Source organism: Staurois parvus, unplaced genomic scaffold (assembly GCF_062004578.1).
Source record: "Staurois parvus isolate SC_StPar_1 unplaced genomic scaffold, SC_StPar_1.0 ptg000381l, whole genome shotgun sequence".
Taxonomy (NCBI): Eukaryota; Metazoa; Chordata; class Amphibia; order Anura; family Ranidae; genus Staurois; species Staurois parvus.
This window is the reverse complement of record NW_028318177.1, coordinates 3,006,286-3,030,707: the sequence shown is the minus strand read 5'-3', so window position 1 is coordinate 3,030,707 and position 24,422 is coordinate 3,006,286. Positions and strand designations below refer to the sequence as shown.

Here is a 24,422-nt window from a genome sequence, read left to right as displayed (position 1 = left end):
CAGGTGCCTGGAACTGCATGTCCGGGCGTCGGGCATCAGGAATTGTGCATCCCTGGGACCAATATGACCACAATTTCATTTTTTTGTAATTCCATTTTTTAAATTTAAATATTTATTTATTTTTCAGATAAACAAGTTATACAAACATGCTCATTAAAACCTTAGCATATTATCAAAACATTTATTGTTTCATCCCTTCCCTTCCCCTCCCCCCCCTCCCCCTACTTATATACCACCCATCCCCCCCATCCAATCCCTGACCCCTTCTGCTCTGCATTTTCCTGTTCATTTCTGGATCGTAAACCCTATAAAAGAAGAACAAAATATATTTCCATATTATTCTTTGTTAATCCCCCATAACCTCTAAGGCTAGCCTTGACTTTTTGAATTCCTCCCATTTGTTCCATCTTGTATGGTGACTCTCCATCTTATCTTCATGCAAACGATAAAGTTCCTCCAATTTACATATTTGATCCACCCTATCCACCCAATCTTTTATTTTTGGCACCTCCTGTCTCCTCCAATACTTTGGTATAAGTCCCTTTGCTGCATTCAAATAGTACAATAAACCATATTCTTTGTATTTTTTAACTGAAAGCTTAGTACTATGAAAAAGGCAAATCTCTGGGTCTACTAGAATATCAACCTCTGTAATTTTCTGAATCAAGCTTACTATTTTCCCCCAATACTCTTGTATTTTAGAACACTCCCACCATACGTGATACATTGTGCCTCTACCTCCACATCCGCGCCAACATAAAGGTCAATTATCTCTACTCAATCTGTGTGCCACACTCGGTGTGATATACCATCTTCCCAAACACTTATAATTCATTTCTACCTCCTGCATATTTATATTTCAGTGGATTATTCTATACATTTTCCTCTGTTTTTCCGCACCTATTGTTACTCCTATTTCTCTTTCCCATTTTTCTATATATGGAGAACTTATATCTGCGTTTATTTCAGTGAGAATCTTATATATTTTAGAGGTTCCGTGTTTCCCATCTCCCCGTGTACCTAATAAGTGCGAAAAAGGATTCCAATCCTCTCTTATTCTTAACCACTTGCACTCCTGAGGATTTACCCCCATTAATGACCAGGCCTCTTTTTGCTACTCGGCGCTGCAGAATTTCAACTGATAATTGCGCGGTCATGCAATGCTGCACCCAAACGAAATTTACGTCCTTTTTTTCATACAAATATATAGTAAACTCAAAGTTAGTTATACATTTAGATTGTAATTTCAAATTAAAATCCAAAATATATAAAAAATTATAAAAATTAAAAACCAAAATGTCCAAAAATATATATATCCAATACCCCAATAAAATAAATAAGTACGTGTTGTCCAAAATTGATTCAAGTGTAAAAGCTCTCCGCTGCTTGCAAAAACTTGATTACCTCAAAAAAACAAAAATATACATAGTGCATTATCCTTTATAAATCAAAAAATGACATGTGAAATCACTCCAATAATGATCACCCAAGTGAAAAACAAGTGTGTATATCAAACCACATACACATGCAGTATACAGTGCCAAACCGTGTATGTGAAACACTCTACTGTGCTCAAAAACGCACAACACAGTGTACACTTCTATCAGGGTAAGGAGTGAATACCCTTACCAATATTCAAAATAATTTTTGCTTTGATCTCGATCCACAAAAATTGCACGATGAGATAAAACCTCCTGCAGGTGTCCTCAGGGTTTACTTTGATCCCATAGCACTGTATGGATCCTTCCACCCTAGCAACTCAGATATGTTTCCACCATATACGCCATTCAGATACCCATATATAAGGAACAAATCATAGTGTAATACTGCCACATAATCAGATCCAAATTTTTAATAGTACTGCTTACATTAAAACCATCTTTCAATCGCATAAAGCATATAGAAACCTTTTTGCCATCCAGGATCCAGGAGAGTCCTAATCGCAAGTCACAGCCGATTTTTGCCCTCTCCAAGATGGCCGCCACTCCACTTCCGGTTTCCCGTATGCGTCTGACGTCACTTCCCTTTGACGCGTTTCGTCATTGGACATAATCATAAAGGACTCCTTACCCTGATAGAAGTGTACACTGTGTTGTGAGTTTTTGAGCACAGTAGAGTGTTTCACATACACGGTTTGGCACTGTATACTGCATGTGTATGTGGTTTGATATACACACTTGTTTTTCACTTGGGTGATCATTATTGGAGTGATTTCACATGTCATTTTTTGATTTATAAAGGATAATGCACTATGTATATTTTTGTTTTTTTGAGGTAATCAAGTTTTTGCAAACAGCGGAGAGCTTTTACACTTGAATCAATTTTGGACAACACGTACTTATTTATTTTATTGGGGTATTGGATATATATACTTTTGGACATTTTGGTTTTTAATTTTTATAATTTTTTATATATTTTGGATTTTAATTTGAAATTATTATCTAATGAAGGGTTTCTTTTATTAATTTCTCACTGAGCATATTTATGTTTATATTTGTACACCTCTAAGGGTAGAGGTGAAGTGTGCTTATAAAGAATTGGGGCGAATCAGTGATTTATATTTACTGAGTTATAAATTTAGGCCAAAACAAAATCCCAATAAGTGTTTATTGATTGCTTGTGTGAAAGTTATAGCGTCTACAAACTATGGTATAGATACTGCAAGTTACGCCTTTTTTTGCTATACAGCGCTGCGCTAGTTTAACAGACAATTGCGCGGTCATGCAGTAGGGTACATAAATGAAATTTATGTCCTTTTTTCACACAAATAGAGCTTGCTTTATGTGGTATTTGATCACCTGTGCACTTTTTATTTTTGGCGCTATAAACAAAAACATTTTTGAAGAAAAATGTTTTAAAAAAACATTTTCTCATTTCGGTCATAAAAAATATCCAAAAAAACTAAAATTTTGTCATAAATTTAGGCCAAAATGTATTCTGCTACATGTTTTAGGTTAAAAAAATCCCAGTAAGTGTATATTTATTGCTTTGTGTGAAAGTTACAGCGTCTACAAACTATGGTATAGATAATGGAATTTACACAGCTTTTACTTTCTGACTGCTTATTAGATTTCTTGAGGTGCTAAAATACCAGGATAGTACAAACACCCTCAAATGACCCCTTTTTGGAAAGTAGACACCCTAAGCTATCTGCTGAGATGCATATTGTGTCTATGTAAGATTTATTTTTTTTTCCACAAGTTTCTGGAAAATGACAAAATCATTTTTTTTTTTTTACACAAAGTTGTCATTTAAATGATTTATTTCTCGCACAAGCCATGCGTATATGTGGAATTACACCCCAAAATACATTTTGCTACTTCTACCGAGTATGGGGATACCACATGTGTGAGACTTTTTGGGAGCCTAGCCACATACAGGAGCCTGAAAGCCAATGACCACTTTGAAAGCCTGAAGGTGCGTAACTTCCTCATTTCACTTCCTCAATACCTATCACAGTTTCGAAGGCCCTGACATGCCAGGATAGCACCAACCCCCCTTCCCCCCAAATGACCCCTTTCTGGAAAGTAGACACCCCAAGAAATTTAAAAAGAGGCATGGTTAGTATTTTGCAGATCTAATTTTTTCTCACAAGGTTTTGAAATATAAAAAAAAGAATAGAAAAAATATGTTTTTGTTTTTTTTCTTCATTTTCCAAAAACTTGTGGCAACAAATGAGATCTGCAAAATACTTACCATGCTTCTTATCAAATTCCTTGGGGTGACTATTTTCCAAAAAGGGGTCATTTGGGGGGGGTTAGGTGCTATCCTGGCATTTCAGGGCCTCAAACTGTGATAAGTAGTCTGGAAGTGTAATGAGGAAATAAAGTCCTTTAAAAGCCTGAAGGTGCTTATTGGATTTTGGGGTCCTGGACTTGGCTAGACTGCCAAAACGTCTCTCACATGTGGTACCCCCATACTCGGGAGAAGTAGCAGAATGTATTTTGGGGAATAATTCCACATATAACCATGGCATGTGTGAGCAGTAAATCATTTAAGTGACAATTGTGTGTAAAAAAAAAAAAAATGTCATTTTCCAAAAATTTTTTTGGTAAAAAAATAAATTCTTCTATTGATTCAACATACCTCTCAGCAAATAATTTGGGGTGTCTACTTTCCAAAAAGGGGTCGTTTTGGGGGGTGGGGGGCGTTTTATTCTCAGCATTAGAAGTTTATGCCACACATCATTCACTCTTCTAACCACCTGAAGATCAAGCCTTTTCTGACACTTTTTGTTCACATGAAAAAATCTTTAAACGCCCAAACATTATATATTTTTTTAAAGCAGACACCCTAGTAAATAAAATGGTGGGTACTACAATCTTTTATGGCACATAGTACTCACGCAGCGATTTTTCAAAAGCAATTTTGTATAAAAATACACTTTTTTTACTTTTAATGCACAAAAACACAATATATTGGCCAATTATTTGGTAAGATATACAAGATGATGGTATGCCGAGTAAATAGATATCAAACATGACATGCTTTAAAACTGTGCATGCCCCGTGCAATGGCGACAAACTGCATACATTTTTAATATCCATGGGCAACACTTTAAAAGCTACCATTTTAGATTTACAGAGGAGGTCTAGTGTTAGAATTGCTGTCCTTGATCTGACGTTCATGGTGATACCTCACATGTATGGTGCAACCGCTGTTTACATACGGGCACAGGGTCAACGCTTGTGCACACAGGTGTGCGTGCATGGGAGGGGCAAGTTTTTTTTTTTTTAAAGTTATTTTGATTTTTTTAAATTATTTTTACCCTGTACCTTTCATTTTTTTTTTGATCACTTTTAATGCTATTACAGGGAATGCAAATATCCCCTATAACTTCAATGGGCATTGTCATATATTCTTTTTTGAGAAATCTGGGGTCTATTAGGCTCTAGATATCTCCTCTACCCTTACATTATCTAATCAAAATCGGTGTGATCAGATGCTTTCCCAATTTACAAATGACGCTGTTTATATCCTGCAAAAGTGAAGTGATGAAATTCTCATAGTTTCCGAATTCTTAGACTATAGAGATGATTGACACCACTCTGGTCTCTAATCAGCTCTATGGTAAGCTGGCAGAAACACTGGCTGCATTCTCAGGTTCCCCCGATGGCACGGGACTGCCCGAGAAGGCCGTGGAAGGCAGCGCTGCTTGTAAAAGCAATCCTGCAGCTAATTAGCCACTAGGATTGCTTTTACATGAAAGCCGATCGCCAGCTGAAAAAAACGATACCAGGATGATGCCTGCAGCTGTAGGCATCATCCTGGTATAACCATTCAAAGTCCCGTGATGTACCAGTACGTCGCTGGTCCTTGTTGGGTGTATATGCTATGTTCTTTTTTTTTTGTATGCATCCTGTGGACTGAATGAAAAAAAGAGAAGAAATCTCTGCCAGAAAAAGTGTGTGGTATGCCCACCATTAGAATATACCGCCCTGCATCCACCCACTTTTAATGGTGGGCACACATTAGGTCACACTTTGCCACATGCACCAGTTCCAAGATTGTACACGTCTAAATAGTGGCACGCTTGAATAAAAATTATCCACGTATAAGTGGTACCCCATATGGAAAAAGGATGACACCAAGTCCCAAACTATCTTGCCACTGCTCCCCATGTAGTCTGGGCATCCGTGGGGTCCACGTGACTATCTATTCCCTCGTAAATCCAAAACATAAGTATAGCCTGTTGCCCTCTCACAGGTCTTCTACATCTTGACCCCATATCTGGCACGATTGCTGGGGAGAAATTGTTTGAATGCAAGGCGGCCAGAAAAAAGAATCAGGGACTCATCAACGCAGATGTTTTGCCGGGGAGTATAGACATCTGCAAATTTTTTGTTATAGTGATTTGCAAGGGGCTGAATTTTGTGGAGCCGGTCAAATTCAGGGTCTCCCCGAGGATGACAGAGTGTATCGTCGTTGAAATGCATAAAACACATTATACTCTCATATCTATATGCCTGGCCATGGCAGCAGAGAACACGGCATATGATGAATCGGGTCTGTGGACCAATGCAACCGCAATTCATTTCTTTTAGTAATGCCCATGGTGAGGGTTAGGCCCCAAAAAAATTTAAATTTGGAAACCGTAATGCGTTTCCATGCGACTGGTCTGGCAAGGTTTGAATTTGGGTTGGCAGCGATAAATTGTTGTGCATATAAATTGCTTTGATGCATAACGCATACAGATATTCCGTGAAAAACAGCTCCAAAAATCAAGGAGGTATGTGAAAGACCAAGGGTACTAGACCGCTGGTACTCGCCAGTTCACCAAAAGGTAGCGCGGCACTTGTTCTGGCACTCTGCCAGAGAGTCATCAAAATTTACGGGCAAGTGCTAACAGAGATCAGGCCTGATTCTGCGAACACTGCGGTTTTGTGTGCAATGTATCAAGTGACAGTGACCTACTGACACTGCACTTGCTGAAGGGGGATAAGCGTCGAAACTAAATGCAGGTGCTGGCAGGTGCCGGGGCTGATCCCGCTAACGCTGCATTTTTGGGGGCGCTATACTAATGTGAACGCTGGTATAGTTCTGATCTGATCAAAGATATTGACCCGTTCAGACACTATACTAGCAATGGAGGTTTATTGTGCATGAGCGTGCTCCCGGCAATCAAGGGGTTAAATGTTATGACTGGTGTACTGATGGGCAATCTGACGCTATCTGGGAGGGGCGTGAAAACCACAGGAGCACAAATCATGTGTGTGTATATATTTTTATATATGTGTGTGTGTGATTTTGCACACCCATGCCGCCCTGTAGCAGTATTTCTGCTATAGGGCGGTCAGGAAGCGGTTACAGAAGCGGTTTGTGTTACGTCGCTGCATTACTTTAACTGACAAATGCGCGGTCGTGCAACACTGCACCCAAATTAAATTTACATCCTTTTTTTTCCCCACGAATTGGGCTTTCATTCGGTGGTATTTGATCGCCTTTGCATTTTTTTTATGTTTTTGCGCTATAAAAAAAAGGCTGACAATTTAGAAAAAAAAAAACAAAATTTTGGACTTTTTGCTATAAAACATGTCCAGTAAAAAAATTTTAAAATCAAATTTCATCATAAATTTCGCTCAAAATGTATTCTGCGACATGTCTTTGCTAAGAAAAAAATCCCAATACGTGTAAATTAATTTGTTTACGTGAAAGTTATAGCATCTACAAATGGAGGGAAAGATACTGGGATTTTTTTTTTATACTAATGGCGGCGATCAGCGATTTATGGTGGTGATCAGCAATTTATGACAGTGAAACAAACTGACACTGTACTAATGGCACTGGGGAGGAAGGGGTTAACTTTTTTTAGGCACTCAAAGGGTTAACTGTGTGAAGGGAGTGTTTTACTAGTGGGCGGGGGGGGGGGGGGGTGTACTTCACAGGAACACACTGATCCCAAGAGCTAAACTCCTCTCTCAGGAACAGTGTGTTAGGAACTGACAGGGAGCAGAGCTGCTTTGTAAACAATGCAGCTGTGCTCTGTGTCACTGCTTGCAATTGCCGGGACCCGGCGGGTAATGACCGGCCGGGACCCGGTGATTGACACCGGCGGCTGCGATCGGCGGCACGGGTAGGGCGGTCGCGCGCCCCCTACCTGTTTTGCAATATCACGTTTTAAAACATGATATTGCGCAGCGGTGCCACCATGTGGCCATTTTTCTACAGTGGCTGGACGGCAAGCAGTTAAAGGCTTTGAATGTTTTCCTATAAAGTGTTTCAATTGAAAATAACGCCACTCATCCATTCTCGTAAAAACTTCTCCTTTTTTTCCAATTCCTTAAGTGATCCTATTTCCTCTCCCACCATTATATCCCTTAATTGTGTATCTTCCTTCTTAATACACTTCCCTGTGATACCTTCCTTACCTGGGGGGAAAAACTCTGTGGACCCTAAGGGCATTAACAGTGAATAATATTCCCATCCCATCCCATCTTTTTGTGTAAAATATCCCAAACTCTTAAAACATGCTCATCCTCTGTATTGTGGCGTTAACCATACAATTCCACTTAATTTAGTATTACTTAGTATATTTTCTATTTTAACCCAGCTTTTCCCCTCTGCATTATATGTTCAGTCAAAAATCTCCGCCATTATTACTGAGTTATAATATCTTTTTATATCTGGGACTCCCATTCCTCCTCTTTATTTCTACATAAAATTTCCTGGCGTATTCTCGGTTTTTTATTCCTCTAAATAAATCTTAATATTTTTTTAATTGATCTAAAGTATACTTCTGGTAGTTTAATTGGTATCATTTGAAGTTTATATAATATTTTTAGAAGAATCACCATTTTTAATCAAATTTATACGACCTATCCATGACGGGGTTCCCCCTCCTAATTTCCTTAGTTCATCCCTGATCTCATTTAATAATGGGATATAATTCAATTTATACAAGTTCTTGGAGGATACAGTTAATTTTATTCCTAGATATTTCAATTCTTTTTCACTCCAAACAAAGGGAAATTCCTCCTGTAAACTATTTTTCTTTCTATTTGGAAGATTTATGTTTAAAATTTCTGTTTTTGTTGGGTTCATTTTTAAATTTGACATCTCCCCATATTCTTTAAGTGATTTCATTAAATTTGGCAATGTTATCCTTGGGTTTCCCACATAGAACAGCATGTCATCTACATAAGCTGCTACCTTGTGCTCCGTATCACCTATCCAAATTCCTTTTGTATCTTTATTATTCCTTATTGTAGCCAAAAGAGATCCCAATGATAAAACATAGCAATGGAGACAAAGGGCGTCCCTGTCTAGTTCCGTTCTGCATCCCAAAATACTCTGACAATTCCCCATTAACCATGATTGCTGCAGAGGGTTGACTATATAAGTTCCTTATCCACTCTCTAATTCTAGGTCCCATCCCCAATACTTCCAATGAATTCAACATATATCCCCAATCTACTCTATCAAATGCCTTTTCAACATCGATAAGAGAGTGCCACCGCAGGGATTTTCTCTTTCCTACTTTTTTGTATGAGAAACTGAGATCGGAGTCCGTTATATCTACCCTCTCTCCCTGGGACAAAGCCTACTTGGTCTATGTGTATCCATTCCAACATTAGGTCTTTCAATCTGTTTGCCAGAACTTTTGCATATAGTTTGGTATCTGTGTTTAATAAGGAAATCGGTCTGTAACTTGAACAGTGAATATCATCTTTACCTTCCTTATGTATGAGAACTACATGGGCTTGTAGGGATTCCATCCTCATTTCCATCCCCCAATGCATTCATATATATCCTCAGTTTAGGTACTAATAATTCTTTATATTTTTTATAATATCTCACTGTGTATCCATCAGGTCCTGGACCTTTCCCAGCTATAGTACTCTTTAATGCTAAGTGTATTTCCTCCTGCGTTATTGCTAATGGTAAGGATTTTAATTGCTCCTCACTTAATTTTGGTAATCCTGGCTTTTTTAAGTATGTCTGTCTTTTTTCTATTTTTCCTACTTCATCTTTACTTATGGAGCTGTGGGGGATAATATTATATAGCGTATTATAATATTCTTTAATCACCTTAGCTATATCTTTAGTTGAATACATTAATTCTTCTTTGTGGTCTCTTATTTTCTTTATATAGTTCCTAGATTTTTTTTCTCTTGAGCCCTCATTAAATACTTTCCTGGCCTATCTCCCCATCTGTATCTCTCACATATCATTTTATTGAACACTCTTCTCTTATCTTCTTCCAGAAATGTATTTAATTCTTTTCTTCTCTTTTATTTATTACCCTCTGCATAATCTCTTTTGTTACTTTATGTTTATGTATCTGCTCTAACTCACAGAGTTCACTAAGAAGCGTGTTTATTTTTTCTCTTCTTTCCCTCTTCTTTTTTGCTCCAATTGCTATCAGGATTCCTCTAATATAAGCCTTATGAGCCTCCCACACTGTTGCTACGGACACTTCCCCATAATCATTTTCCTCAAAAAATTTATTTTTTTAATTCTTTGATCCACCTCTGAATCCTGGAGAAGTGTCTCATTTAACCTCCATAAGTTCCCTCCGATCTGCTCATTTCCCCATAATAATTGCATTGTGACCAGAGACTCGATAAGTCGATGGACCAGCAATATATAATCCAATCTTGAATACATCTCAAGTGCAAGAGAATAAAACGTATAGTCTCTGCCATTCATGTGCTTAATTTTCCATATATCTACAAGTTGACATTGGTATATCATTTTTTTCAAGGATTTCAGAGACCTACTACCATCTCTCTGCACAGGGGACGTCATATCCATCTTGGGATCCATGCAGAGATTGAAACCACCTGCCACAATTAAATTGCCTTTTTTGAAATCCATTAACTTCCTCAGAGTAATTTTTAGGAATACCTCCGGTTTCTTATTCGGGCAATAAATATTTGCTAATGTACAGTCAATTTCCTGTAATTTTCCCTTAAGAAACAGAAAACTCCCTTCTGGAACTACCAATCTGTCTTCCAGCTTAAACCTTATATTTTTTGCAAAACCTATTGCCACTCCCTTGGCACTTTTAATTGGGGAATCTGCATAAAACCACATTGGATAATATCTGGAATTTAATTTCACATTTGATTCTTGCACCAAATGTGTCTCCTGTAAACAAAACCACTGAAGAAAATCTATGTTGAATTTCTTTAATTTCTTTCTAATTTCCATCGCCCGTTTTTCTAATATCTGTATAATTTGGGCATGTTTATCTAGTTTTTTTTTCCGTCTCCTCCACCCTTGATAATATTTGCCCCAGGTCTTTATGTAATTTCGCCAGTTTCTGTTTTAGGGATCTTTCAAGTCCTTTAAACATTTCTGCTTTAGTAGGCATCTGTGAGCTCTCCTCTTGTTCTTCTACTTTATCCATATCCACTTCTTCTTCCATATGTTGACTACTGTTAGCTATTTCTAGGGATAGTCTGGAACATTTCCCGACGTTTTCCCTCTCACCTCTTACACTTATTCCCTGTTGTCTCTCTAGAGTCTGTTTCTCCTGTGAGGGTATATATTTTTTAATTGACCCTGTTTGGGAAGCCTTAGGCTCTCCTCCCTTTGATACTTTGTTTTTCATGCTGTCAGGGGTCCAAGTGAGGGACGAGGCGGCTCCAGGTACTCTTCTGGGGAACATTGCACTCGACATTTCCCTCACACAATGAGTGGATTGAAGGGGGGGGTTCACTCAGCCCGTTTTCACGTGTCTCCAGCTGCCACAGTCCTGTGTGCAGGAGGAAGAGAGCCGGCGTCTCCCTTGCTCCAAGAAACGCTGGCTGGCTCCTCTGCCTCCCAGAACTCCCTTGCGGCAGATCACCTGATCGCCCGGTGTCCACTGAGCTGTGGGGAACACACAGTGCTGGGCCGAGAGCACAGGAAGACCCACCGCGATGGCTGCCACTCCCGGAGGTACTCGGTCCACGCACCCCACCAGGAAAGCCCCCCTCTCCCCGGCTAGTTTCTCCAGGGCTTCCCGCACATCTCTCCCCTTCTCGGCAGGACACTGGAGGTGCTTGGGAGCCGGGAGCTTTCACATCGAGCTCCCACTCCAAGACATGGTCAGGCTCCTTCCTCCAATCTTGGTGTTTTGAATGTTTTTTTTGTAATGCCATTTTTAAGGGTCAGCCCCAAAAAAGTTCTAAATTCGGAAACTATGACTAGTTTTCATTCAAATAGCCTGGCAAGGTGTTAATTTGGGTGGGGGCAATTTACATTAAATTAGTTTGGTCCACAATCAAATTGTAGCAATCTTCGGTGAAAATGGGCAAAAAATAAATCAAGGGGCATTGTCAAGTTGGCCTTTTCCACCTGAACTCTGACTTTGGCTGTGAATGGGGGATACCAGGTACTGCTGAATCTGGGGGCTGCCAACCAGGATTTGCAAGCACTTCTGGAAGGCTTCTATGGGCTTTACAGGCTTGTTCCTGAAATCTTGGTGGCTGTGGGACACTACAAATGCTACCCACCTCACCAGCTTGTACTGCACTTATGGCACTCACCATTTCGCCATGTGACACAGCAGTGCTTTATCAGCTACCTGGGGTCAGGTAAGCCTGATCTTAGCAGGGACCTCTTCCTCTTTGTGTGAGCTCCCTGTCAGGTTTCCGCTTCTTTCTACAGGTTTGTATCTAAGGGATAATTGCAAGTGCCTTCTTTGTGTTCCCGCATTGTCCTCTGGTCTGCCTCATCTTCTTTCACGTTGACCTCTGGTCTGCTTTCTTCACCTCTTGATGTTCATCACCTTAAAAGAGTATAAAACACAGCAGATTATATGTTCCTTTCAACTATGGCAATATACACAGCGCACTGCTCACAGTTATCAATCTGCCCATTCTGGCTGCAAAATCATTGTAGGGTGCCCACTACTGTCTTGTAATACTCTCAGGCAAATATTTATATCTCCAGTGGAAATAATAAATCTGTGTTTCTCACTATGCTGTCCTGGAAACACTGACCTGTTAACCATTTGATATGACCGGACTGAACTTAACATTCCCAGACACTTGCTTCCACCCATTAAGCAAAGTTGGCCTAACAATCCCATCAGTATCCTCTCTAGGAACCTGCTCCACCTGGAAAAAAATGAAATAAAAGTCAGCAGCTACAAAACTTGTAGCTGCTGACTTTTAAAATACAGACACCTACCTGTCCTTCGGTCCAGCGGGTGCCCACTGCGCATGCGTGAGAAGTGCTGCGCTTTGTGAATGGCCCTGTAGTCTTCTGGGACCTGTCACGTGTCCCACAACACTACAGGGTATTTGGAGCAGAGAGCAGGAGACAGGACAGCTCTAGACAGAGAGCTGGGGACACAGCAGCTTCGGATAGAGGGCGGGAGTGGGAGCTGCCGGAATTAACTTTTCAGGTGTCCCAGCAGGTGATTGGTTGCTAAGACTGCTGTGTATCCTAGTAACCAATGTCCTACCTCTGCCCTCTGTGATAATGACAGCGGTGGCGGCGGCTGAGGTGAAGAACTGGCTCCTAAATGGCGGAAATATGGTGGTCTGGATGGGACAGTGACTCGGTCCGCATACGGCCCACAGTCCACCATTTAACGAAGGCTGCTCTATAGGCTATAGTCCATTTACATCCGACCACCCATAGAACTATCACAGGTCAACCCGTATCCGCTGTGTAAATGCAGACACAAACTGAATGGCCATTGCTATAGAAAACTGATGTCCGTCCCGGTTAGCTCTGATTCATCAGGGGATCTGTTCATGGATCCTCTACTGAACACAGCAGAGCTGCTATGTGTTAAAATGCCCTAAAATGTTGTAATATCCAGAAGTCCTTTCCAAGAGCTACTTGTTATTCTTCATCTGGCGTCTATTGGCTTTTACCATTGATCCAAAAATACCATTGAAACCAAAAATCCAATGAACAGCCTATACTCCTTAGGTGAAATAGTCTCGTCTACAAGGCTCTCCATTGTTTGCTGACAAAAGAAAAGCCCTTGAATCTCTGCTGATCCTTAGCTGTAATAGCCTCATCGTCGTCTGTGATTTCTTCCAGCTCTATTTCCTTTTTCTTCAATTTTGTAGTGGTCTGAAAAAGCAAAAGAGAGAGTAATTAGATCCACTAATAAAAGAAATGCCTCTATGACCTATGAGGGCCATTTCCACCTGTATGGGTCATCCAAATCCATTATTGCGAGATATCAGATATCAGCCACCACTGTGTATAAGCATGGATATGGATTTTCACTATTAGATTTGTGCAGACTCAATTCTGAAAGGGTTTATATTTGTCCCCTTATTTCACTTTACTCACTTTTCCTGAGTCTTCAGTTTGAGAGTCAGACTGAGAGCTCACCTGAGGTGTACCAGTTGCTATCCTCTCAAGGTCACATTTTCACACACTGTCTCCCAGCTCCTGAGTGCATAACAGCAGCAAAGCGATCTGCAACTCCTTCCCCCAGACTCTCAATCTGATGAGTCAGACTCCAAGTAAAGCTAAGATATGAAGTAAAAATGCTGCACAATTATAATAAAGATGAAATTTTCAGATTTTTTCATTAATCTGGGCTTGATTGTTTCCCTTTAAGCACAATGATTCGCTGTCTTACTAACACCCTTTATTGTGTGTGTACAGTGCCAGGCTGGGTGGACTGCACACTTACTGCTGAAATTTCTACTTACCTTCTTTTTTTGTGTAGAAAATGGGGGACTTGTCCCGTTCACATCCAGCTCTTCCCAATTTACGCCATTGAAAAATGGGTGCTGGTTGATGTTGTCAACGTCCACTTTGCGACGACTCTGGTCTTTGCACAGGAGCTGTAGAGGAAAAAGAAAATAGAAAAACATAAGATGGTCGCAATGGCATAAAATGCTAAGAGATTTATTTATAAAGACCTGTAGCTTCTTCTCCCCACAGGTCGCAGGAAACACTCCACATGGCGTTGGCAATTTATATCCTATCAATGAAATGCACAGCGCAATGTGGAGTCTGCGGTGTGTTCTCTGCATCATGCTGCAAAGAATACCTTGAAATGTCATGTGACAAATTTCCTCCACCTCCTAGCTCACTTTTTTTTTACAATCATTAGGATGAATGGGGCTCCAGTTTGTTCAGATCCCTATAGCAAGCAAAGAGTAAACTGCATTTGCAGAGCACACTGACTCATTAGATGAGCCTAAACTTTTCTTATCCCACTGGGACTATGTCACTACTTACCTTTTTCAGTAAGTCCAGGAGTTCGGGGTCAGCCTCTTCTGGATAACTTGGCTCCTCATGGCATATGGAATGTTTCACCTTCTTCGAGTCGTCGCCGTCGTAGAATGGGTGATATTTAAAGGCTGTCTCAAACAGAATTATTCCCAGTGAGAAATAATCTGCGATTTGGTTATATGCCTTTCCATCATGCACCTGTAAGAAAATCAGAGAGATTAGGATCAGAGTGACAAATCAGACTGGAAAGCAGAAGCATCTCTTAGAAGAAAGCTTCGCCCAGAAATGTTCAATTTGTAATATTGAATTAATGTAGAAGCAGCGGACACAAGCTAGATATTACACGCTGTCCAGTTTTACTGCCTGTGCACTCAGAAATGTAAGTGCAACCCTCTACCCCTGTTAGACACAACAACAAAGAAGAAAAACAAATTGGCAAAGCAATTTTATCCTAACACATTCACCTTAAAGAGGAGCTCCACCAAAAAGGGGAAGTTCCGCTTTAAGCCTTTGTTCCCCGCTCCCCATTAAGGATTGGCACCTTTGTGGAGCAGGGGGGGGGGGATTTGACAGGTACCCGCCCCCACTTCTGCTGCGATCGCCTAGGCGATGGGAAGCAGAAGTTGTCGTCCTACCCTCCTTCCCAGTAGTCTTCTGGGACACGTGATAGGTCCCAGAAATCTACGGGGCCGCTCACAAAGCACAGCGCTTTTCGCGCATGCGCAGTGGGCACCCGGATGTGAAGCTGCAAACTGTGATAGCCGGGTGCCCACACTGAAGATGCCGGCACCAGGGAGAGAAGACGGCTGGTGAAACCAGCGGTTGAGTACACCGCTGGACCAAGGGACAGTTTTTGTAGCTGCTGACTTTTATTTTTTTTTCCAGGTGGAACTTTGCTTTAAGATGACTGATGTCCTAGATAAAGATTACTTGAGTTCCAAACATTCCTGATCAATGGGACCCCCAGAAGTGGGTGGCTCCTGAGCTAAACTTCCAATCTCACAAAATAACTGAATGTGAGATTTCCGAAGTCTGATCAGGGCAGATAACTGATTTCCTTACATGTCACCCAGTTAGGGGAACCTTAAAGAGAACCTGTCAGCATAGATTATTAAACTTGTCTCAGTTCCAACCTTCTTTCTGTTCTGAAGGCTGCCAGTGTTCAACACCTCCAGGGCACACCAGACCTCCTTAGGGTCACAAAGAGATTTGCCAGCCGTGGAACAAGCACTGCTTCGGGAAGTCATTGGCTGCCTCCAGTGTCAGATGGGACCCTCAGCTGAGACTGGAAAATGCCAGACTGAAAATTTCCCTTTAATCTAGTCAATAATTGACCTATGTGTACAGGTTCTCTTTAATTCACCTCTAATCTGGTTGATAATTGCTCCTTATATACAGGTTCTACTTAAGGCCTAATCTAGTTGATAATTGCCCTGTGTATGGGCACATTGAACCAGCAGATGACTGGTCTTTTACTTACTTCTGGTGCCATATAAGTGTCTGTTCCGGCTCTTTCCTTCACTTTCTTGTTTCTGAACATATTGGTCACGGCTAGACCAAAATCTGCAATTTTCACATGACCAACATCATCTAGAAGGATGTTTTCAGGCTTCAGGTCCCTATGGAGAAAAAGAGCGTTAGCTCTGCAGTTCAGACAATTATCTCCCATATGTCCCAGTGTTACTGATCAATAGAGGGATCAACATTCACAAATCTGCCTTTCCTAGCTGCCCGTAGACAGAATGATTTGATCCAGGAAACAATGGTGTCTTCCCGGGACTGATTACACTGCTACTGTATGACCATTAAACAACCATTTTCATCTGAATTAATCAATCAGTCCTGGTGGAAAATTCAATCAAACCTGACCTAATGGGCCCTCTTCTTTACTTTGTAAGTGAAACATTAAAAGTGATCCAACTTGCGCTCAACCATTCTCTTATGTGAACTGCCAGCAGAAGGGCAGCCACAGACATTGGATGGAGAAGGATGAATGGGTAAGTGTGAGCTCGCCATCGATCTTTTCACAAATAGGATTTAGTAACAGTATAGGTGCTGAGGCAGCAGGAGGGGCAGATTGTAAAAATGATTAGTTTATTCAAGGTACTTACCTGTGCACTACACCTTTCAAATGTATGAATTGCAAACCGCAAAGCAGCTCCACTGCCAGACATCTGATGGTGGTGACGTCAAATGGTTGCTTGGTGGTGATCATCTTCTTCCGCAGGTCTCCTCCACCCAGGAATTCCATAGCAAAAAATAAGTAATTCTGGAGAAGCAAATACAGACAGGTCAGTGAATGAATTCAATAAAAAGGTCAAAATAAAAGCAGCAGAATATTTTCTACCAAAATACACTGCATGACATCTATGTCTGTCTATCGCTGCACAACCTTTGGTAACATGTTTCTGGTGTCTTTCCCTACATCTGACTTATCTCATCCAATTATATTTGAACTTCAGTCAGATATAAACCATCCCTTGATTCCAGTGATGTGTTAAGTAGGGATACCGAGTATTTTCATGAGTACTCGTGAAACTACTCCCGTTACCTTAACTGATACTTTGCGGCACGATTTGCGTTTAATCGATGCAAATTGAACCGCAAAGTTTAGCATGCGATTTGAACAGGAATGCGATTCCTGTCCAAATGGCATGCGGTTTCCCCACTGCTCCTGTGCAAACACACAGGAGCAGTGCAGGAAACCTTCCTACAGGCATTCCATGCTGAGTGTCAGTGGTAGGAGAGGAGAGAGCAGCTGACCAGTCAGATGCCGTCTAGCCCAAGCATTGCGGCAATGAGAGGAAATCCCTGCCACTTTCTCTCCTCTTCTACCACTGATACTCAGCACGGGATGCCTGCAGGGAGGTATACCTGCACCACTCTTATGTGAACTCGGGCTATGACAAGCCTGGGTTCACACAAGAGCAGTGGGGAAACCGTATGCGGTTTGGACGGGAATTGTATTCCTTCTAAAACTGCATGCTGTTCTGTGCGGTGCAATTTGCATCCATTAGCGCAAATTGCAGCGCAAAGAATCGGCACTCAGTATCGGCGAGTACTTGACCGAAAGTATCGGTACTCGTACTTGCTGATAAAAAAACCAGTATCGGTGCATCCCTTGTATTAAGTAAATCAGTAAAATTAGCCAAAGTCATTTTTATATTGGCTTCCCTTCCTCACAGCAGGATTCAAAATAGAAGAGGAACAGGTACCAGTGTGAGCCAGTCAGGCCAGATTGCATTACATAGTATTGCACAATGCAGTATGACGGTTGTCAGTGTAGGGGGCAGGGGAGACCACCAACCACGATTGTGTGAATACATACATGTGTCACATCTGCATATTTCCTGCCTGTCTGGAGTTCAGCTTCAAAAGCGGACAGACAGATGTCATAAAGGAATTTTTTTGTTACTGTATATATTTTCCTAAAATACTTACTTTTGTTTGAAATGCGCCATAGAGGTGAGTACAGAAAGGGCTGCTCTCAACCATTTCCAGTACTTGGCGCTCAATAAGGACGGAATCTGGGTCTTCATCAATTAGAAGCTTCTTGCTGACCAACTTCACGGCCACCAGGAGCTTACTGTCACGATGGGTGGCTGCCACGACCTGTAAGAAAGGGACAGTTAGTATATCATCTTTTCCACATACTCTAGCTGTAACATCATTACTAAACATTCCTCAATTTGTGTCTCTAATTACATTTCTTTTCCTCCTCTTTTTCTGTCATTTGTTGACATATTATCAACCTGCATTAGTGTCCTGTAGACATAACAAAGAGCCTCCATCGGTCTTTTTCATTACAGCAGGCTGATTCGTAGGTGTCATACCCCAAAACGACCAATCATAATTCACTCTGCAGAAATCAGACTTGTACATGGTTGATTCTGACTGCTTGCTGCACACCCTACCTAGTCCAAACTAGGTAAACCCCAACTATTCCACAAATGCTCCCTCTCCCCTCCTCCTACTTATTCTGACTAACCACTGGTAAGGACAGAATTAGCTCTCAAGATTATCCTGTTCACACATATGTGGTTTAGAAACTGTTCCCATAGAAGTCATTAGCCTGTAATCCGCACCTGAACCAGACCACACTGCTCAGAAATCCTACATGACTCTTTTTCAAACCGCACTGAAGCCGTACCACCAGTGCCCCATAGGAAGAAATGTTATTTCACATGTCATGCAGATTGGATGTGGTTCAGACCGCATCCAATCCACATATATGTGAACTGGCACTAATACAGTGATCAATGCTAAACATATACACTATTACTGTATTACTGACACTGGCTGGGAAGGGGTTAAACATATAGGGTGATCAGAGTGTTAACTGTGTGCCTAACCTGTGTTTTTGTGTACAGTGTTGGGTGTTTTTACTAGGCAATCTGCTATATTTAATTCCCTGCTTAGCGGGTAAAGAAAATCTAGCAGAGTGCCTCAGGAAGAACAAAGCTCTGCCTTGTTACATAGGCAAAGCTGTGTTCTGTCAATCTCCTCGGCAATCAACGGGTGACAGCGCTTATCCATTGGTGGCACTTGTTGATCGGCTTCTGCTGTGTCCAATCACAGCAGAAGCGGTGATCTGGCTGTGTGCATGCCCCCTACGGTGGTAGTGCAAAATCATTTATATACGTGATTTTTGCATAGAACATCCGCCCTGTAGCAGTAAATCTGCTATAGGGCGGAGGCCAAGCGATTAAAGCTGAACTCTGGGGAAAAGCTTTACCCATCTGCACTGCAAGGGTTAAAGCTTAACTAAACCCACAAACATGATTTATTATATTGTAGCATACCAAGGAGCAACATAGTCACCCTTGGATAGTAGCATTCCTAATTGGTGGAGAGGGTTGTGCTAGATAGAGTAGTAGATTAAGATGGACTTTACATAAGTGACTAACAAATTAAAGCCAAACTCGGCCAACACTTATTAAGCAACTGCAGACACAGTTTTTATCTGTTTGGGATAGAGGTTTTACACAAATAAATAAAAACTGACCATTGTCAGCACCCCTGTCAGTATTAAATAGTTTGTTCCAACCTCCCAACTGTCACTTTTGCTGGACAGCTTGGTCTGTTAAAAGAAGCTGAAAAACCACAGACTTACTGCCAGGACCAGCAGGTAATACACTATGTTACAGGGGGACTCAGAAAAACAAACACTGCTGTGTTAACACTACTGACAGGCTGTATCATGTATGTCCATTTGAATTTCGGCCATAATTACATCACCCCCTAGGCAAAACAGGTATTTAACCTTTGCAGTGTAGAGGGAGACCCACAACAAGGAGAAGGGTTTCTTCTTCCCTGGAGTTCAGCTTTAAACTGTAAATTGTATACAGAGTATACAGCCCCCTTGCTCAGTATTTCAGTGCCCCCACCCATAGTCTGAGCTCAGCATACATGTTTATCTGTATTTGTCAAACCGTCATCCTTGAGAATGTCATGTTGTGCCCTAGCTGTGTCTATAGGTCCTCAGGACTAGCCTTTGATTACTTACCTTCCCATAGTTTCCTTGTCCAAGTTTAGTATGAAATGTGAAGCTCTCTACACAGAGAGTCCCTGCCTCTCTTCCTCTGCACTCTGACATTGTCATTTTTTTTGCTAAATTGCAGAAAAAATTAGAAATTCAGAGAGATGTAAACCTCCTACGTTGTCTCCTTTTTATAGAATATATTATATGATTTCTATATAATACGTTCAAGTAATCTCTAGCACTGGAATGAGAACAATGAAAAACGTGTCCTCACCCTGCTGCTGCTAGTGAGAAATGACTACCTGCCAGTTGCGCTCTGGAATGTAAAAGCTAGCCCCGCCCACCCCACTGTTACTCTGGCCCCGCCCACTCCACTGGTACTCTGGCCCCGCCCACTCCACTGTTACTCTGGGCCCCGCCCACTCCACCGTGACTTTGGCCCCGCCCATTCCACCTATGTTGCGTGGCAACCTTGTTTGCCCCAAACAGCTGCCTTTCCTCAAGTAGGATTTGCAGCATATAGAATTCTTCCTGGTGACAATTATTATGCAAATTAGGAAAACTCAAATTCAGATTTTTTTTTTTTTTTTTTTTTTTAACAGAAAATCAGATTTCCACTCTAAGCAGACACAGAATTACAAAGTGGCCAGAATCAGATTACCTTCATTTATAGGTCAAGATGTGAATTGTAATAAATATTTGTAATATATATGACTCATCATGAATATTAGCTTTACTTTGTAATCAGATCCTGACTTCATAACGAAGCCCTTCCAAGTGCCATTCCTGCCAACCTTCTCTGACATATACTGTGGGGTTGTACATTCAAACACTATTCTGCATTATTACAGCTCTGTGACAAAATGTGTCTTGTGTAATGTGTGTTGTTCCATCACACATTATTTCTATACATGAATAAAGCTCTAACATATGCCATAGCATTGTACAATCACACAATATTATGTGGGACATAGATAATGGGATCCGGGGCCCCAACCGGGACATCCGTTTGTGGTACAAGTGTAATATTTTAGTGCTAATAATAATTCTAGAAATGTTTATTCACAGTGAAGTGTAGTAGGTCACCTCCATCACGTACCTACCTGTTCATTGTGAAAAGGCTAAGCCTCAGATAGGTACTCAGTTGAAGAGGCCTAACTTCCTATGTCTGGCAGCATGAAGAGAACTCTGTGCTCTGCAGTGGCAGTGTGTGGCCAGATGGGGGTACAGTAACTTAGAGCTGGGCCTGGTAGGTGACAGGGGCCCCTGGGCTGGAGGTGGACATATCACTGTCCTCTCCGCTCTATCCTTTAGATGGCAGGATGTATCCAGTGTTGGATGCATGGCCCCAGAAACTCAGGAATACACTCTACCCACGCATGCACATTCCGCTTGCTCTTGCAGTTCAGCATTCTGTGAGAGTAAAATAGAGCAGACTGCGCATGCATGGGTAGGGGATGTAGCTAAGTATGTGTTTGGAAGTTTCTGGAGTCGCACATCCAATGCTGGGTACCTCCTGTCATTAGCAGCACAGAGAGGGGAGGACAATCATATGAGCATCTGAAAAGTGATCATTTATTTACAAAACAGTCTCACATAAAAGTGCAGCGCTAAAAATAATAAAATAAATCTTATCAGGCAGATGAACATAAATACTAGATGCGTTATAATCATAAAATGCCTAAAACCACTTGGAAATATAGTCCCCTACATAAAAATGCACAGGCACCTCTGATGTGTTTTTCAAACATAAAATGTCATAACGATCTTAGTATAATCTTCCAGATAACTGTCAGGATAATCGCCAGGTGATTAAGTTAAATCGCAGTATATGGATCCTCAGTTGGGTGTGTGAATAGATATATGAAATGCGCACTCACCAAAAGCACATAAATATAGCGCGTTGTATCGTATACTGTTGGAACAGTCAGGGATCCCTTCATAGGGTGGTCCGGAATGCAGCCTGAGAGTGGATGGCCTTCCTTAGGTTACAGGATATTGGCACGCCAGGGTAAATGGATCAACCTCGCCCAGGCTCTGGGATGTTTACCGGGGATTGCTGGGAAGTTAAAATGCTCAGTGCGGAGCAAAAAAAAAGGGTATTCCCATAGTGTATTTAAATGATGCTTTAATGGTATTAAATAGTATATAATCCAAACACGTACACTTGTACTAGAGGTGAAGCAATAAAATGACAATTTCATGAATATAACACTGACCAGCTGGTAAAATAAGGTGGCCGCTGGACCTCCGTGATCCGGCGGCTTGACGTCACGGCGTGCAGGGCTCCTCCTTGATGCGTTTCGTATTACAAGTACATTGTCAAAAGGGGTATGCCATTTGCAGCCTGATGTCTGTACATTGCTATTTATAGGTTTCAAGATCTAAAAAATCGTGCCTAGATTACCGGGCGCCATCTTGCCGGAGACCGGGGCAAGTGCGCATGCACGAAACCGCGGGCGCCATTTTTCATTGGTCCGCGGCAAGGAAATGCATAGCCTAAGCTCAACGTTGTACCTGGCATACGCGAGCGCCATTTTTGCAAACCAGAGCACAGCCATATTAACCTCTTACTGACCACATAACTCATATGTACGGCAGTAATAAGGGCGGGCCTTAACGACCACACACCCCACAAATACATCCATGGCGGCATACATTTCCGTGCTGTGTGTCACAGACAGTTCCTCGTCTCTTGCTATGATTGGGAGTTGGCAGGATGGACTTGCAATCATGTGACCACTGCAACAGGCAATCACATTTCTTAAGTGGGTTGAGAAGTCTGTTCACCTTAGGGGAAGGGAGTTCATGTTAAAGCGGAACCTTGCTGATTTTTTTCTTTAGGTCTCCTCCCTCCTTCTAACACATTAGCAAAAATAAGTAAATACATTTTTCCTTATTTTTTTTTTACTTCCTAAATCTTGGCCTAGGCCAGGATGATGTCATGTTCCCCCCACATGTACAGTACAGACATGCTGCATGTCTCTATCAGTACTCGGACAAAGACCCCCGTGGCATGTCTGAGCGTGCATGACATCTCACAAACTGCCTTCTGGGATGTGTGATGTAGCATCGCACCGAGGGGGTCTTTGGCAGAGTACTGGCAGAGATCACCGGCGTGTCGGCACATGTCAAATCTCCAGTGAAGATGGCGGCTCTGGAGAAGAGTGGCTAAGAGAGAATTTCTTTTTCAACCAAGACAAGGCTGGACTCCATGGTTGTAGGATGTGTATTCTGAGATGATTTTTAGGGATTTTTTGGGGGAAGGGGTTAGGCAGAATGAAGTTACTCTTTAAAAACCACTTGCCGACCGCAGATAGCAGAATGACAGCTTCACTGTGGCCGGTCAGTTCTGGGAGGGCGTCATATGACGTTCTCCCAGAACGCGCTCTCCTGCGTGCCCCCAGGGGCGTGCATCCGGCGATCTCCATGGTCACTGTGTCCTACAGACACAGCTGATAACTTGATGTGGTAAAAGGCCAATCATAGCTGCCTTTTATCAGCTGATCAGCCGTGTCCAATGACACACTGATCACTGGGAAATGCAATTGCCGGTTATCGGCTGCACTTTCAGCAGTTCAGCTTTGTCTTGGTTGAAGCAGAACTTCCCCATTAGCTGCTCTTCTCCAGATCCGCCATCCTCACTGGAGACCCGTTACATGCTCAGACACACTGCAATTCTCTGCCAGGTCTAGGGGACAGAGATCTCCATGGCTTGTCTGTGTATACATCAGATCTGTGGCACATGCACACACCCCACGGGTCTATGTCTCTGACTCACGCAGCCTGTGTGCTCCTGTGTGAGATCAACTGCATCCTGGGGTGTCTACGTCACACATCCCAGAAGGCAGTTGGCAAGATCTCGTGCATGAAGGCTGCAGGGGTGTCTGCTAGAGACCTTTGGCATGTGTGTGCATGAGCGAGGCCTGGGTGTCACCCTTGCCTAGGCCAAGATTTAGAAAGTAATCCAAATATTTTTTTAAATTTGTAATTTTTTTAAATGTGTAAAGATGGCCACATCAGGCAGGCCCTTGTTGATGGTACCTAGTTGATGGTAGATCTACGGAAGATTGTACAATCAGATTGCGTAGTGTATGGTCACCTTAAGAGGGAAGGGGGAGAAGAGAGGATCTGAATGCCCTTTGTGGATAGGGAGGTGTTTGGGAGAACTAAGTAAAGGTGAACCGACTCTTTATTATAGATAAATCTGATATCACTGCCCCAGATCACACACCACCCCGTTCACTGGATACACAGGATACCAGAGATCAAAGGGCGCGTGAGTGAGGGGATACGA

General features: G+C 41.9%; 1 protein-coding gene across 1 annotated transcript in view; it reads right to left on the bottom strand.

The window, feature by feature from the left end:
* Positions 1-10,617: 10,617 nt before the first annotated feature.
* Positions 10,618-24,422, bottom strand: part of LOC149455943 (uncharacterized) — a 63,459-nt gene continuing 49,654 nt past the window's right edge. Inside the window, exons 12-17 of the mRNA XM_089685680.1 lie at positions 18,085-18,255; positions 16,755-16,912; positions 16,124-16,262; positions 14,650-14,841; positions 14,115-14,249; positions 10,618-13,521 (exon numbers count right to left, since the gene is read on the bottom strand). Coding sequence (XP_089541806.1) covers positions 13,390-13,521; positions 14,115-14,249; positions 14,650-14,841; positions 16,124-16,262; positions 16,755-16,912; positions 18,085-18,255 — 927 coding nt within the window. The 3' untranslated portion in view covers positions 10,618-13,389. The remainder of the gene's footprint in view (positions 13,522-14,114; positions 14,250-14,649; positions 14,842-16,123; positions 16,263-16,754; positions 16,913-18,084; positions 18,256-24,422) is intronic.